This window comes from Schistocerca nitens, chromosome 1, assembly GCF_023898315.1.
Source record: "Schistocerca nitens isolate TAMUIC-IGC-003100 chromosome 1, iqSchNite1.1, whole genome shotgun sequence".
Taxonomy (NCBI): Eukaryota; Metazoa; Arthropoda; class Insecta; order Orthoptera; family Acrididae; genus Schistocerca; species Schistocerca nitens.
Genome location: NC_064614.1, coordinates 645,065,065 through 645,081,262, shown reverse-complemented (window position 1 = coordinate 645,081,262; position 16,198 = coordinate 645,065,065). Strand labels below are relative to the sequence as shown.

The window sequence follows — 16,198 nt, the reverse complement described above, 5'->3', positions numbered from 1 at the left end:
ACACTCCACACTGGATCTTTGTGAATAGCTGCACTTTAATTATAACCACGCGGTATATCCAATAACTAATGGAGAACATTTATTGCAGAGAGATAAAAGAAGTTTGCACCGAAGGACAATTCGTGGGGGGGGGGGCGCCGCATAAAGACAGTGAGAAGGCAGATAACAAAAAACCCTCACATTTTTTGTATGTTTTATAGTTATCTGTGTTTATGCGCGGTGACAGTCTCAACTTGCGCTCAGTTGGGTCCACGCACTTCCGCAAACACGCACGACGCAAACTGCGCAGCACGTGTCTCTGGCCAGTATACCCCAGCATCACGCGCATGCGCAACGCCCGTAGATGGGCTGTGTGGGACGGGAAGTGGGGGTAGCGAAGAGCGCATGCAGAGTTGGCGGGAGGCCGGCGGAAGCAGTCAGTGTGCCCTCTGCCGGCGGCGAGCAATGACGCAGTGGGAGTGGCGCGTGGTTCCCGTATTGGCGGCGCTGGGCGCGACCGCGATCGTCGTGTGCTCCAGCTGGCCGCTGGCGATGCACCTGTTGCTGCGCGCGGCCGCCGTGGCCGTGCTGGGGCTGGCCGTGGCCTACCACAGGCGTCTCAGGATCATCCTCACCGTGCTGCCCAGGGACCTCAGGTGAGAGCACCAGCACCGGCTGCACTACACGCCCCGCGTCCTGCCCTGGTGACAGCCAGCGGTGGCTCTTCACACCAGAGTGACGTTCCCTTCCCACACGTGCTACCCGACCAAGATATTACTGCATTTCGCATTCCGTGGCGATTGTCGGAAGCATGCGATGAGGTTACAGTAAACAAGTACATTAATTGTTAAGGAAAACGCACTACACTTTGAATGCTGTCAGGACACTAGTACATACACTGTTGAACCAAAGCATTATGACCGCCTGCCTAACAGCATGTTTGCCCGTCTTAGGATATGTCTGATGCTGAGTGTCAGGGATCCGACACTTCGTTGGTAGGTATGTGGCATTAGACGTCTACGCACAGGTCATGTAAAGGGCCGCTGATTTGCGTACGTCATGATGGCGCCCGATAGCCAACTAGGTAGGTAACCTAGGATTTCCATCAGGCGAATTTGACTGCCGAGACATCAACTGAGTTCACTACAATCCTCATCAAACCACTGTAGCACGGACAATTATAATGCTAAAAGATGATATCGCCATCGAGGAAGACATCTACATCCATACGCAGCAAGCCACCTGACTGTGTGTGGTGGAGGGTACCTTGAGTACCTCTATCGGTCCTCCCTTCTATTCCAGTCTCGTATTGTTCGTGGAAAGAAAGATTGTCGGTATGCCTCTTGTGTGGGCTCTAATCTCTCTGATTTTACCCTCATGGTCTCTTCGCGATATATACGTAGGAGGGAGCAATATCCTCGGTGAAGGTATGTTCTCGAAACTTCAACAAAAGCCCGTACCGAGCTACTGAGCGTCTCTCCTGCAGAGTCTTCCACTGGAGTTTATCTATCATCTCCGTAACGCTTTCGCGATTACTAAATGATCCTGTAACGAAGCGCGCTGCTCTCCATTGGATCTTCTCTATCTCTTCTATCAACCCTATCTGGTACGGATCCCACACTGGTGAGCAATCTTCAAGCAGTGGGCGAACAAGTGTACTGTAACCTACTTCCTTTGTTTTCGGATTGCATTTCCTTAGGATTCTTCCAATGAATCTGTCTAGCATCTGCTTTACCGACGATCAACTTTATATGATCATTCCATTTTAAATCACTCGTAATGCCTACTCCCAGATAATTTATGGAATTAACTGCTTCCAGTTGCTGACCTGCTATATTGTAGCTAACTGATAAAGGATCTTTCTTTGTATGTATTCGCAGCACATTACACTTGTCTACATTGAGATTCAATTGCCATTCCATGCACCTTGCGTCAATTCGTTGCAGATCCTCCCGCATTTCAGTACAATTTTTCATTGTTACAACCTCTCGATATATCATCCGCAAAAAGCCTCAGTGAACTTCCGATGTTATCCACGAGGTCATTTATGTATATCGTGAATAACAACGGTCCTACGACACTCCCCTGCAGCACAATACATCAAGCATGAAGGGATGCGGGTGGTTTGCAGCTGTCAACTTGTCTTCGATTACTACCACAGATCCCATACAAGCGCAGGAGAATGTCTCCCGTAGCATAAAACTACTACTCCCACGAGCACTTGTCCGTGGTGCGCTGCACGTTTCGAAACGCCGCTCACTTAGATGACTGCGTCTGTGGAGACGACCAGCGACATAGTGTGGCAAAAATGTGATTCACCCGAAGAGCCGACACATTTCCGCTGATAGCCGCTCGAATCCCGATGGTCACGTGCCCACTGCCCAAGTGTAATTGAGGATGTCTTTGGGTCAACATGTGAACAAATTGAGCTTGTGTGCTGCGGAACTCTATGTTCAATGTACGATGAACGTTGAGCTCCGAAACGCTTGTGTGTGCGTCAGCATTGTGGTCTTTCGGCAGAGATGCCACCTGTCCTACTTCACAGAGCAGACAAGCATCCGAAGTCCGAACGGTACGTTCTGTGAAGAGTCGTGGACGTCCAACCATTTAGCGCCTAGTGTTAGTTTCACTGACCTCCTGCCACTCTCCATAGATGCTCACGACAGTACCACGTGAACATTCGACCAGCTTCGCCATTTTCAAATACTGGTTCACAGAATGTGCGGCCGGCTGCTGTGACCGAGCGGTTCTAGGCGCTTCAGTCCGGAACCACGGGCCTGCTACAGTCGCAGGTTCGAATCCTGCCTTGAGTGTGTGATGTCCTTAGGTTAGTTAGGTTTAAGTAGTTCTAAATCTAGGGAACTGATGACCCCAGATGTTAAGTCACATAGTGCTTAGAGCCATTTGAACCATTTCTGAACAGAATGTGCGTAATAAAATGTGCATTTTGTCAAAGTCGCATATCTCAATGAATTTCCCCATTTGAAGTCCCTATCTTCGCTAGGGTGATCCCCCATTCGTGTCTGCTCCGCTTACACACTTTTGTTACCGCACCACGAGCCCGCAAACCCACCAGGCGGCATCCAACGTCACGGTGGGCAGTGGTCATAATGTTATGGCTTATCATTGTTTACATCAAGTAGTTCAGTGTGTCCTCACGAAATGTCTTTGTTGTGATCTTCCATCCAAGCACTGGTTTGATGCAGTTCCCCATTGTACTCTATCCTGTGGCAGCCACTTTATCTCTGAATAATTACCTCAACCAGAGTTCTTCTGAATCTGCGTACTGTATTCATCTGTTGGTCTCCCTCTACGATTTTTATCCTCCACGCTTCCCACCAGTATTAAACTGGAGATCCTTTCATGTCTCAGAATATGTCCTAACAACCGATCCCTTCTTTTGGTAAAGTTGTGCCAAAATTTCATGTCTCCCCAATTCTAGTAAGTTATGTGATCTACCCATCTAATCTTCAAGGTTTTCTGTAGCACCACATTTCAAAAGCTTTTATTCTTTTCTTGTTTAAACTGTTTGTCGTTCATGTTTCACATCCATACATGGATACACTCCACATAAATAACTTCAGAAAGAACTTCCTAACACATAAATCTATATTCGTTGTTAACAAATTTCTCTTCTTCAGAAATGCGTTTCTTGCCATTGCCAGTCTACATTTTATACGATTTCTGCTTCGGCCATCATCAATTAATTTGCTGCGCAAATAGCAAACCTCATCTACTACTTTAAATGCCTCGTTTCCTGATCTAATTCCTTTAGCATCACCTGATTGAATTCATCTACATTACATTATCCATGTTTTGCTTTTGTTAATGTTCAACTTGTATCCGCCTTTCAAGACACTGTCCATTCCGTTCAACTGCTCTTCCAAGTCCTTTGCTATGTCTGACAGAATTACAAAGTCATCGGCAAACTTCAGAGTTTTTATTTCTTCTCCCTGAACTTCAATTCCCAATCCAAATTTTTCTTTGGTTTTCTTTACTGCTTGTTCAATGTAGAGGTTAAATAACATCGGGGATAGGCTACAACCTTCCTTTCTTGACACCTGCTCCCCGTCCATGCCCCTCGACTCTTATAATTGCCATCTGGTTTCTGTACAACTTGTAAATAGCCTTTCGCACCTGTATTTTACTCTTGCTACCTTCAGACTTTCAGAGAGAGAATTCCAGTCAACATTGTCAGAAGCTTCCTCTAAGTCTAGAAATGCTATGAGCTTAGGTTTGCCTTTTCTTAACCTATCTTCTACAATTCGTCGTAGAATCAGTATTGCCTCGCGCGTTCCTACATTTCTCTGGAATCCAAACTAATCTTCCGTGAGGTCGGCTTCTTCCAGTTTTTTCCATTGTTCTGTATAGAATTCGTGTTAGTATTTTGAAACCGTGATAATCCACGATTGGCCCAGGTGCAATAAAATTGTGGTAGACTAATTGGTCACTTGTGAGAGCAAATTTTTTCAATTGACGCTGCTGTTAGTAGTACTGATATGTCTCACAGCAAACGTCTACTTTGCACCTTCTTGTGCTATGCAGCTCCCGTAAATGACTGGTGTTTTTACGGATTACGAAATTTTTCCCTGTTTGTAATGGCCTTCGCTTAAATGTCCACACAGCAATAGATCTGTTCATTAGACAAACCGTGTTCCTTAAATCCCGCTATAAAGGTGGTACTTTAAGGGTGTGGGAAGAGTCAAGTTACATAACGTAGTAACCGTCAGAAGCTACCGCTCCTGGCTCTCTCTGCAAAGTATACCAACAAGTTACGACTAGCGCTAATTTACTCAAACGGATAATTGTAATTGCTTCTAGATTACTTTATGTACGCAGAGCCAAGTCATTATGGTCACGGGAGGACGACGGTTCGCCGGAGTGGCCGAGCGGTTCTAGGCGCTTCAGTCCGGAACCGCGCTGCTGCTACGTTCGCAGATTCGAATCCTGCCTCGGGCATGGATGTGTGTGATGTCCTTAGGTTAGTTAGGTTTAAGTAGTTCTAAGTTCTAGGGGACTGATGACCTCAGCAGTTAAGTCCCATAGTGCTCACAGCCATTTGAACCTTTTTGACGACGGTTCAATCCCGCGTCCGGCCATCCTGATTTAGGTTTTCCGTGATTTCCCGAAATCGCTCCAGGCAAATGCCGGGATGGTTACTTTCAAAGGGCACGGCCGACTTCCTTCCCCGTCCTTCCCTAATCCGATGAGACCGATGACCTCGCTGTTTGGTCTCTTTCCCCAAACAACCCAATGGTCACTGTTAATTCCTCAAGTAGCCAGAATGGAAACAAACTGCCTAAAAGTTTTACATAAAGTTAATTTTTTAAATAAAATTTTGTAGTCGAGACATCTAATGAATAACATTAAACGACTGGTTTCTGCTGATTATACAGCCATCTTGAGATCGATTATAAAAACGTGTAGCGTCTGCTTGCTAAACGAGGCTAAGACACATCTACATCACAGTACGCAGTCATGTAACATGTGTCCAAATAAAATAGTGGCATATACTATTGAGATAAAATATTAGTTATTCCAGACCCATCTGAAGAGTCCGCATTGATATACAATATTTCGCATACAATGTGCAATATTGGTGTACAGATACTATATGTAGAATACTGTATATCAGTGCCGACTGTTAAGATGAATCTTGAATACCTAATATTTTCTCAGTTGTATATATCATTACTTTACTGAGATACGTCTCTTACACTAGCGTCCACTGCCATGCTGCTGTTGTCTTAGCCTCATTTTACGAGTGGACACTACACATGCATTTATAATCGACCCGAAGATGGCTGTATAATAAGCTGAAACTAGTCATCCCTTAATGTTATTTATTTGTGATCTTGACTAGCAGAAGATTTTACTAAAAATGTTTAGCTTTATGCACTATTAGCGCACTGGTGGTTTTATAGGTGTTACACTGTGGTCTATGGCATATTTCTGAGCCTAATGTTTAGTTTCCTAATGCTGGAGACATCATTAGTTGCTATAAAGACTGAGAGGGCACTTTCAAACACGGCACTTTCAAACTTAAACAACATCAGCGAGCCCAAATGTTTAACCCCATACATACACTGAGCATACATACTCAGAGACAGCAAAGGACTTGGAAGAGCAGTTGAACGGAATGGACAGTGTCTTGAAAGGAGGATATAAGATGAACATCAACAAAAGCAAAACGAGGATAATGGAATGTAGTCAAATTAAATCGGGTGATGCTGAGGGGATTAGATTAGGAAATGAGACACTTAAAGTAGTAAAGGAGTTTTGCTATTTAGGGAGTAAAATAACTGATGATGGTCGAAGTAGAGAGGATATAAAATGTAGACTGGCAATGGCAAGGAAATCGTTTCTGAAGAAGAGAAATTTGTTAACATCGAGTATAGATTTAAGTGTCAGGAAGTCGTTTCTGAAAGTATTTGTATGGAGTGTAGCCATGTATGGAAGTGAAACATGGACGTTAACCAGTTTGGACAAGAAGAGAATAGAAGCTTTCGAAATGTGGTGCTACAGAAGAATCCTGAAGATAAGGTGGGTAGATCACGTAACTAATGAGGAGGTATTGAATAGGATTGGGGAGAAGAGAAGTTTGTGGCACAACTTGACTAGAAGAAGGGATCGGTTGGTAGGACATGTTTTGAGGCATCAAGGGATCACAAATTTAGCACTGATGGGCAGCGTGTAGGGTAAAAATCGTAGAGGGAGACAAAGAGATGAATACACTAAACATATTCAGAAGGATGTAGGTTGCAGTAGGTACTGGGAGATGAAGAAGCTTGCACAGGATAGAGTAGCATGGAGAGCTGCGTCAAACCAGTCTCAGGACTGAAGACCACAACAACAACAACAACAACATACACTGAGGTGACGAATGTCATATATAAATGGCGGCAGTATAGTTACACAAGCTATAAAAGGACAATGCATTGGCGGAGCTGTCATTTGTACTCAATTGATTCATACGAAAAGGCTTCCAACGTAATTGTGGCCGCATGGCGAGATTTGACAGACTTTGAACGCGGAAGGGCAGTTGCAGCTAGACGCATGGGACATTTTATCCCGGAAATCGTTAGGGAATTCAATATTCAGAGATCCACGGTGTCCAGAGTGTGCAGAGAACACTGAATTTCAGCCATTACCTCTCACCACGGACAACGCAGTGGCCGACGGCCTTTGCTTAGCGACCGAGAGCAGCGGTGTTTGCGTGGAGTTGTCAGTGCTAACAGACAAGCAGCATTGCGGGTGATAACCGCAGAAATCACAGTGGAACGAACGACGTTAGGACAGTGCGGCGAAATTTGGCGGTAATGGGCTATGGCAGCAGACCGCCGACTCGAGTGCCTTTGCTAACGGCACGACATTGCCTGCAGCGCCTCTCCTGGACTCGTGACTATAACGGCTGGATCCTAGACGACTGGGAAACCGTGGCGTGGTCAGTTGGTGAGATCCGTTGATAGTGTTGGAGTGTTGTGCAGATCCCACGAAACAATGGACCAAAGTTGTCAACAAGGCACTGTGCAAGGTAATGATGGCTCAATAACGGTGTAGGTAGTATTTTACATGGAAGGGACTGGTTCCTCTGGTCCAACTCAACCCACAATTGACTAGAAATGGTTCTCCTCGGCAACTTGGAGACATATTGCAGCCATTCATGGACTTCGTCTCCCAAAAAACGATGTACAGGACTATTACAAATGATTGAAGCGATTTCATAAATTCACTGTAGCTCCATTCATTGACATATGGTCACGACACACTACAGATACTTAGAAAAACTCATAAAGTTTTGTTCGGCTGAAGCCGCACTTCAGGTTTCTGCCGCCAGAGCGCTCGAGAGCGCAGTGAGACAAAATGGCGACAGGAGCCGAGAAAGCGTATGTCGCGCTTGAAATGCACTCACATCAGTCAGTCATAACAGTGCAACGATACTTCAGGACGAAGTTCAACAAAGATCCACCAACTGCTAACTCCATTCGGCGATGGTATGCGCAGTTTAAAGCTTCTGGATGCCTCTGTAAGGGGAAATCAACGGGTCGGCCTGCAGTGAACGAAGAAACGGTTGAACGCGTGCGGGCAAGTTTCACGCGTAGCCCGCGGAAATTGGCTCATGCCACAACTGGAGACCGACAGCGCCGACTTCATCTTTCAACAGGATGGTGCTCCACCGCACTTCCATCATGATGTTTGGCATTTCTTAAACAGGAGATTGGAAATCCGATGGATCGGTCGTGGTGGAGATCATGATCAGCAATTCATGTCATGGCCTCCACGCTCTGCCGACTTAACCCCATGCTATTTCTTTCTGTGGGGTTATGTGAAAGATTCAGTGTTTAAACCTCCTCTACCAAGAAACGTGCCAGAACTGCGAGCTCGCATCAACGATGCTTTCGAACTCATTGATGGGGACATGCTACGCCGAGTGTGGGAGGAACTTGATTATCAGCTTGATGTCTGCCGAATCACGAAAGGGGCACATATCGAACATTTGTGAATGCCTAAAAAAACTTTTTGTATGTGTGTGCAAAGCATTGTGAAAATATCTCAAATAATAAAGTTATTGTAGAGCTGTGAAATCGCTTCAATCATTTGTAATAACCCTGTACTATGTCGCCGGAGCACAACTGTTCGCGATTGGCTTGAAGACCGTTCCGAACAATGCGATTGCTTGATTGGTTACCCAGATCGCCCGACATGAATTCCAGCGAACATTTAGGGACATTATCGAGAGCAATTCGTGCACAAAATCCTGCACCGGCAACACTTTCCTAATTGCGTGCGGCTATAGAGGCAGCATGGCTCAATATTTCTGTAGGGGACTTCCAACGACCTGTTGAGTTCACGACACGGCGAGTTGCTGCACTACGCCGGGCAGAGGGTCAGACAAGGTATTAGACGGTATCCCATGGCTTTTGTCACCTCAATGTATATTTAAAAAATGGTTAAAATGGCACTGAGCACTATGGGACTTAACTTCTGAGGTCATCAGTCCCCTAGAACTTAGAACTACTTAAACCTAACTAACCTAAGGACATCACACACATCCATGCCCGAGGCAGGATTCGAACCTGCGACCGTAGCGGTCGTGCGGTTCCAGACTGTAGCGCCTAGAACCGCTCGGCCACCCCGGCCGGCTCAGTGTATGTACTTTTGTTTAGGTTCGAAATAATTATCTGAGTCTTTATAGTCCGCGACGACGTCTCCAGCATTAGGAAAGGAGACATTAAGTTCAGAAATATTTCATAGATCTCGACTTAATGACCATGAAACAAAAGTCACCAAGGAGCCCAACGCCGGCCGTGAAAACCTCCATTATACGGTTATGACCGATTGCTTCACAGCGGACTCGTCCACTCTCGGTCGCAATGCAGCTATGAGTCCGGGTGGCGTGGATTCGACAAGTCATCGGTAGGTTCCCGGAGGTGCGCGGCACCTGATGTCAACGCACAGGTCACGCAGTTTCCATTAATAACGGGGCCGGGGGCTTGCGGGTGCTGAACTGATGTCCAATAGCGTCCCACATGTTTTCCGTTGGGTTGAGGTCAGCCGAATCTGGTGGCGGAGACATCAACTGGAGTTCTCTTTAGTGCTACCAAGAACAATGTAGCGCGATTCTGGTCTTGTGAGATGGACAGTTATTCTGGTGGAAGATTCCATCGCCATCGGAGAAGACATCAAGCATTAGGAGCTACAGGTGGTCTGCAGTAATGTTCGCGAAGTCCGCAGCCCTTGGTGTCTTCGGTTACTATAGCAGATCTCATTTTGCAGAAGGCTAGGTGAATGTCTCCCATAGTTGGGCAGTACATGTTCCGAGCAGCCATTCACATTGATGACGGCATATCTGCACACTATTGTCAGCCTCGTTAACACGAAACATGATTCATCCGAACGCGCAACACTTTTCTATTGCCCACGGCCCAAACTCTATGAACCCGTGTCCGCTGCAGTGGTAGTTGCCGATATCATTTGAAACAAGCCTCTCCACTGAGTCTCTTCGTATAATACTCAGTTTGCTGTTTTCATCTATTACTTCAAACAAATTATGTTTCTTTACACTGTCGCCTGTCTGCGTAATGGCAATACTCAGTTGCAGTTTTCCTCTATTACTTCAAACAAATTATGTTTCTTTACACTGTCGCCTGTCTGCGTAATGGCAAATTCAGGATCTGTCTAGTACAAAAATTAACAGTTACGCGGATGCTTAAATATTGAGCTCCAGCATTTAATAAAAGTCCATGTAAAACAATTATCTTCCTCAGTCACCCTTTTAATTTCATCTCACTGCGCGTTTCCAGAGTTTCTCTCATCTTCAAGTGGATTGCTTGCTAGATGCAGCCCGTCGTTTGTTGTTGTTTCATTTTGAATCTGTTACAGTGCACAGAACTCTGCGTTTCGTCATAAATATATATTTTTAATTTTATTAATCTGAGATAACACGACCCAGTAACATAAAACAACCAAAGATTATGCCTCAGCTTCCTCGTAAATTGTAGAAATAATGGCTGGTTAGACAATCCTTTACTTTGTTTTTAAATCTTTGGGCCTTTTCAGTTTCCTGCCTGCAGTACACTGGTAACAGGTTACAGACTTCCGCAGCAGGGTATACAGGATAGTGGATAATGACGTTTTATACATTTGGGAGATTGAAGAGAACAAAATTTTGAACATTTTGGTATAAGAGATCTATAGCCGGAAATGTGAAATAAAGTTTCTATAGCACTACGCACTTTCTACGCAATTGGTAATCTAAATGAAACACCTGAATACTGTAGTTCGGAAAACGATTACTGAGAGTAGAGTACAATCAAATGCTGTAATAATGTTCAACATCGAATCATGTTTTGTCTGATTATCTGTAAGATTCCACGCTCCCCTCGGATGGTATCAAACGCTGTAAGGATGCGCTCAATACGCTCGGGTACTGTCCCTACTGGTGTTGAGTACACAACGGCCCTTACATAACGCCAGAGGAAATAGCCAAGAGCGCTGAGGTCAGGGGAGCACACAGGCCGAGGAACCGGGCATCCCCCTTCCAATAATTACTCTGTGCCTGAAGTTGTCTGCCAGGCAAGCCGTGGCCCAGCGATCAAAGTGCGCTGCAGCACCACCGTTCTGAGCACACGAACTAGCGCGCAGTTGCAAGGAAAAGCCAATCAGAAATTCAGGCAAGGCATTGTCCACAATGTTCAAGTACCACACACCATTCAAACGATCTGGTGCGGTCCAATAAGGGGGTCTCCAAGAATTCCAGCCCGAGATTTTACTGAGAATCTCATTGGTACCTTCTCGCAAAGGTAGTGCGTGCATTTTTAACATCTCTGTGGTGTCTGACGAAAGCATTTTCCGGCTATAGGTCCCTTATATTAAAACATTGAAAATTTCATGGTTTACAACTACCCATAGTTTTAAAATGTCATTCTGTAACACCAAGTATGGCAACATTTTGAACCAAAGAGTGTGAGGTACACTCAATACTGAGATTATTGCTATTTGTAGTGTAGGGAGTATATGTTCGCATGCAAATTTCAGAACCGCTAGGACGCTGAGGATGCTTCTGCAAGTTACGAAGTTTACACAATAATTCGAATGGAGACTTCTGTGGAATAAACAGTTTTAGAGGGTTCCGTGGCTCAATCGGTAAAAACGGAACCCTTATATGATCACGGTATTGAGTGCCTGTGTTATTCTGATTAATGCATGCATGCCGCCCAAAGGAACTTTGCATCGTAATCAGAATAACTCAGGCACTGCAATATCGTATTTATCTACAGATATCGGCAAGCGACTTTGGAGTACAACGTCTGATCTTACGGGAATATACCTAATGAATGTACGAGTTCAGGTCGTAGAAGCATGGTTTGACGACATGTGGAAGTTTGGGTCTGGCCGTGAGAAGTGTACGGATCGCCAAATGGTAAGGCGGCCGCTCGCGATAAGCGGCAAATCCGGCTTCGAGTCCTGCTCCGGCACAAATTTTCACTGTCGTCATTCCGTTCTACAGCTGATGGTAGTCCTCATTCGCAATTGCGAATTCATTTGATGTGCTTATATGATTACTTGGTTGTCTGCCTTCTGTCCTTCTTTCTCAGGAGCCGTACTGTATGTAGTTGAAATTTATATCACATTCTAAGGTCCTTGGTCCATTTTCAGATTTTTTCCTTTACTTGCAATGTGAAGCCCTGCTTTTGCCAAATTCCATTATTCTAGGTAAACGGGATATACCCTACAGGTCATGAGTGAGTTTTCGAGTATCAAAATATGAAATAAATACAGTTGCCAGTTAGCGCAGCATGTTAATATAACTACAAATTAATAAAAGAAATGAAAAGTTACAGTAGCACTACACAGGTAAAATTTAAAAGTAAAGCGTTTCGAAAGTCCTGGAATATCGGGACCGGTAGCTTGCCAGTATCGAAATCGATAAGAGGCGAAAACCGTCGAGATTCTCGATCCCCGGGCTGGATGAACTATCTATATACATAATTAAGTTTGAACGGAACCCTCGGTGCACGACTCCTAAACGCACGTACCCGTTCTTTTCATCTTAGTTGAAATTCCCCATAATATTAATTCTTACGACACAACTGAATAAAAGTATGCAATCATGTTTGTATGTCATTTACATATACAAAAAACGGGCTGTTTTGAGTGTTAATCTATGTATAACGATATACACGCACGAACAACAATATTACTGCAGTTACAAAGGAGAAGAATTAATTTTATTTACAAAATAAGTAGTACTGTTCCATTAACTTACAATAAAATTTGCTGCATGTATGTGGCACACTGTGTATATCCGTTTCGTCTTCTGTCGTTTTGGGTAGTTGGACTCACTACCATTGTCGCTGTCTTCCTCGCCTTGTTGCTGTTGACATCTCGCCTTTGCCGAATTCATCAGCGTAACCGGTGAGGGGAGGGATGGGAGGAGCAGACACAGAAAATAATCTTTGCAAACCGAACTCGATACCTGTTCCACCACACAGACAGATGTATCAATTTGTAATCCGGTACACAACCTTGCATATTTTATATTGTTGTTAGAAAATGAACTTACAAAACGCCACAATTCGTTATACGGTGTGGGACAACCGTTAGCATTCAAAATATCTACCAGTCATTTCGGAATCGATAAATAGAGATGCTGTATGGTTTTTAAAGGAATCTTATACCAATCTTTCTGTAAAATAGTGGCAAGCTGAGGTAACAGTGATGGAGGTGGACAGAGATCACTCCTCTTCTCTCCAAAGTAGACATCACAGGGTCAATAATATTGAGTCCTGGTAACTATAGAGGCCAGGAGAGTTGCGAGAATTCACCTCAGTGCTCACAAGACCAGTCCCGGACGATGCGAGCTGTGTGAACAGGGGCTCTTCCTTCTTGGAACACCGCGTCACCATTCGGGAAGAAACATTGTACCATGGGATGGACCTGATCAGCCAAAATGGTCACATAATCCTTGGCAGTAATGCGGCCTTGCATAATTACCATGGGGCCCATGAAATACTACGTAATGGCTACCAGATTCATCATCGAACCCCCCGCTAAGCTTCACTCTAGGTACGTAAACTCGGCCAGGAGTTGGAAACGGTGCGAAACAAAGACTCATGCGAAGAAATAGTTTCCTGCCATTGCTCCAAAGTCTAGGTTTTATGGCGTCGGTACCACATTTTCCTGTTAGGGGCTTTCGCACCACAAGTGAGTAGTTTTGGAATTAATACCCGTCCGCGTCGGTAGCTGCGCGGGCAGCACTTAGGAGTGAAAAGCGAAGTGGTCCGGGTTCGATTCCCGGCAGGGTCGGATATTTTCTCCACTCGGGGACTGGATGCTGTGTTGCCCTTAGCTGCGTAGCGTCATAATTGACATGCCATTGTTGAGATGGCTGTATGGGCCCTTCCTGGAAGCCAATAATAATTAAAAACTAGCTCGCCCTGCAATTCCTGCTTCTGGGGCTCCCTTTCGTGTTTTGATTCAGATAGGGTTCGCGAATGCGACATTGTTCTGGAGTGACCTTTGCACGTGTCGTTCCCGTATTTTTCGTCGCAATTCTCTTCAACGACCGTCTGTCTCGATCGCTCAACACACTTTGGTCCGCGTTGTGTCTTACCGGAGCATGTTTTTCCGCTTTCCCTGTATGCGGTATAAATCTTCGATGTGATGCCTCTTCATACACCTAACACTTCGGCTATCTTGGTTACGGAGGCACCCACCAATATGCCGACGTTCTAATTCACTTATCTCCGACATAGTGCTCCCACGACTACACAGAACACTCTTCTGACCACGACTGACACTTGCAGCGTATAGAGGACATCGCACGGGTACCGTTCCTCGTCACATATAACAGGGCAACATGCAGGCTTGGCTAGAATCTGCATTTACGTTCAAGCAAGCATTTCTCACTGTGTTTTCAGTTTTTGTCCACTCCGTGTGTAATTAATCGTAATCCAAAGAAAATTGTAGTTGCATCGGTCTCTTCCCTGAAAATCAGAGATGTTCCTGACCATGTGGGATGCCTAGACTTGTGCGTAAAAAAAAAAGTTTTCATTTCTATCAAGCACTTAGATAACAAGGCGATTTTACTTTCACTGAAATTGAATAATTATTCTGAAGGAGCAAAATCGTAAAATTGCTGGAGTGGGAGTTCAGTCTGGTGTTACTCACGAGAAGGGCATTCATTACCTTTTTAGTGACAATGTTACGAAAAGAAAAAAAAAAAAGATGTCGCCACTCCTATTAGGAATCTTAGGACTCTCTTACTGACAGTTATCAATCCTTTTTTTAATGACATCGGATTAATACAATAATTTGCAGTAATAATAATAATGTCTTTTTTTAGACTTTCATTTACAGAGTTCAAGAGAAGCGTTCCAAGCCCACTGAAAATCATTACTGAACCGATTAGAAGTACAACGAAACTTCATAGTAACGTGTATTACACAAATCAAAAAAAGTTTTGCATCACGTCAGTTCCGAGAGTTCTGGAACCTGTACAGGAAATTGGAATAGAGATCAACATAAACATCATTTCCGTCCTTTTTATTGCTCATGAAAACCACGTAATGCGTGTTCTACCACCATACGGCGAGACCTTCACAGGTGGTTGTCCAGATTGCTGTATACACCAGTACCTCTAATACCTAGTAGCACGTCCTCTTGCATTGATGCATGCCTGTATTCGTCGTGGAATACCATCCACAAGTTCATCAAGGCACTGTTGGTCCAGATTGTACCACTCCTCAACGGTGCCCGCATCTCGTGGTCGTGCGGTAGCGTTCTCGCTTCCCACGCCCGGGTTCCCGGGTTCCATTCCCGGCGGGGTCAGGAATTTTCTCTGCCTCGTGATGGCTGGGTGTTTTGTGCTGTCCTTAGGTCAGTTAGGTTTAAGTAGTTCTAAGTTCTAGGGGACTTATGACCACAGCAGTTGAGTCCCATGGTGCTCAGAGCCATTTGACCCATTTGAACTCCTCAACGGTGATCCGGCGTAGGTCCCTCAGAGTGGTTGGTGGGTCAAGTCGTCCATAAACAGCCTTTTTCAATCTATCCCAGGCATGCTCGATAGCCGGCCGGTGTGGCCATGCGGTTCTAGGCACTTCAGTCTGGAACGGCGTGACCGCTACGGTCGCAGGTTCGAATCCAGCCATGGGCATGGATGTGTGTGATGTCCTTAGGTTAGTTAGGTTTAAGTAGTTCTAAGTTCTAGGGGACTGATGACCACAGATGTTAAGTCCCATAGTGCTCAGAGCCATTTGAACCATTTTGAATCATGTTCGATAGGGTTCATGTCTGGAGAACATGTTGGCCGCTCTAGTCGAGCGATGTCGTTATCCTGAAGGAAGTCATTCACAAGATGCACACGATGGGGACGCGAATTGTCGTCCACGAAGACGAATGCCTAGCCAATATGCTGCCGATATGGTTGCACTATCGGTCGCAGGATGGCATTCACGTATCGTACAGCCGTTACGCCGCCTTCCATGACCACCAGCGGCGTACGTCGGCCGCACATAATGCCAACCCCGAAACAGGAGGGAACCTCCACCTTGCTGCACTCACCTGACAGTGTGCCTAAGGCGTTCAGCCTGACCAGGTTGCCACCAAAAAAGTCTCCGATTATCTGGTTGAAGGCATATGCGACACTCATCATGAAGAGAACGTGATGCCAGTCCTGAGCGGTCCATTCGGCATGTTGATGGGGCCCTTCTGTACC

The 16,198-nt window shown here is 45.2% G+C and overlaps 1 protein-coding gene across 1 annotated transcript in view; it reads left to right on the top strand.

Moving 5' to 3' along the window:
• Positions 1 to 432: 432 nt before the first annotated feature.
• The window catches only part of LOC126258437 (long-chain fatty acid transport protein 4-like), a 318,264-nt gene continuing 302,498 nt past the window's right edge, over positions 433 to 16,198 (top strand). The window contains exon 1 of the mRNA XM_049955644.1: positions 433 to 635. Coding sequence (XP_049811601.1) covers positions 445 to 635 — 191 coding nt within the window. The 5' untranslated portion in view covers positions 433 to 444. The remainder of the gene's footprint in view (positions 636 to 16,198) is intronic.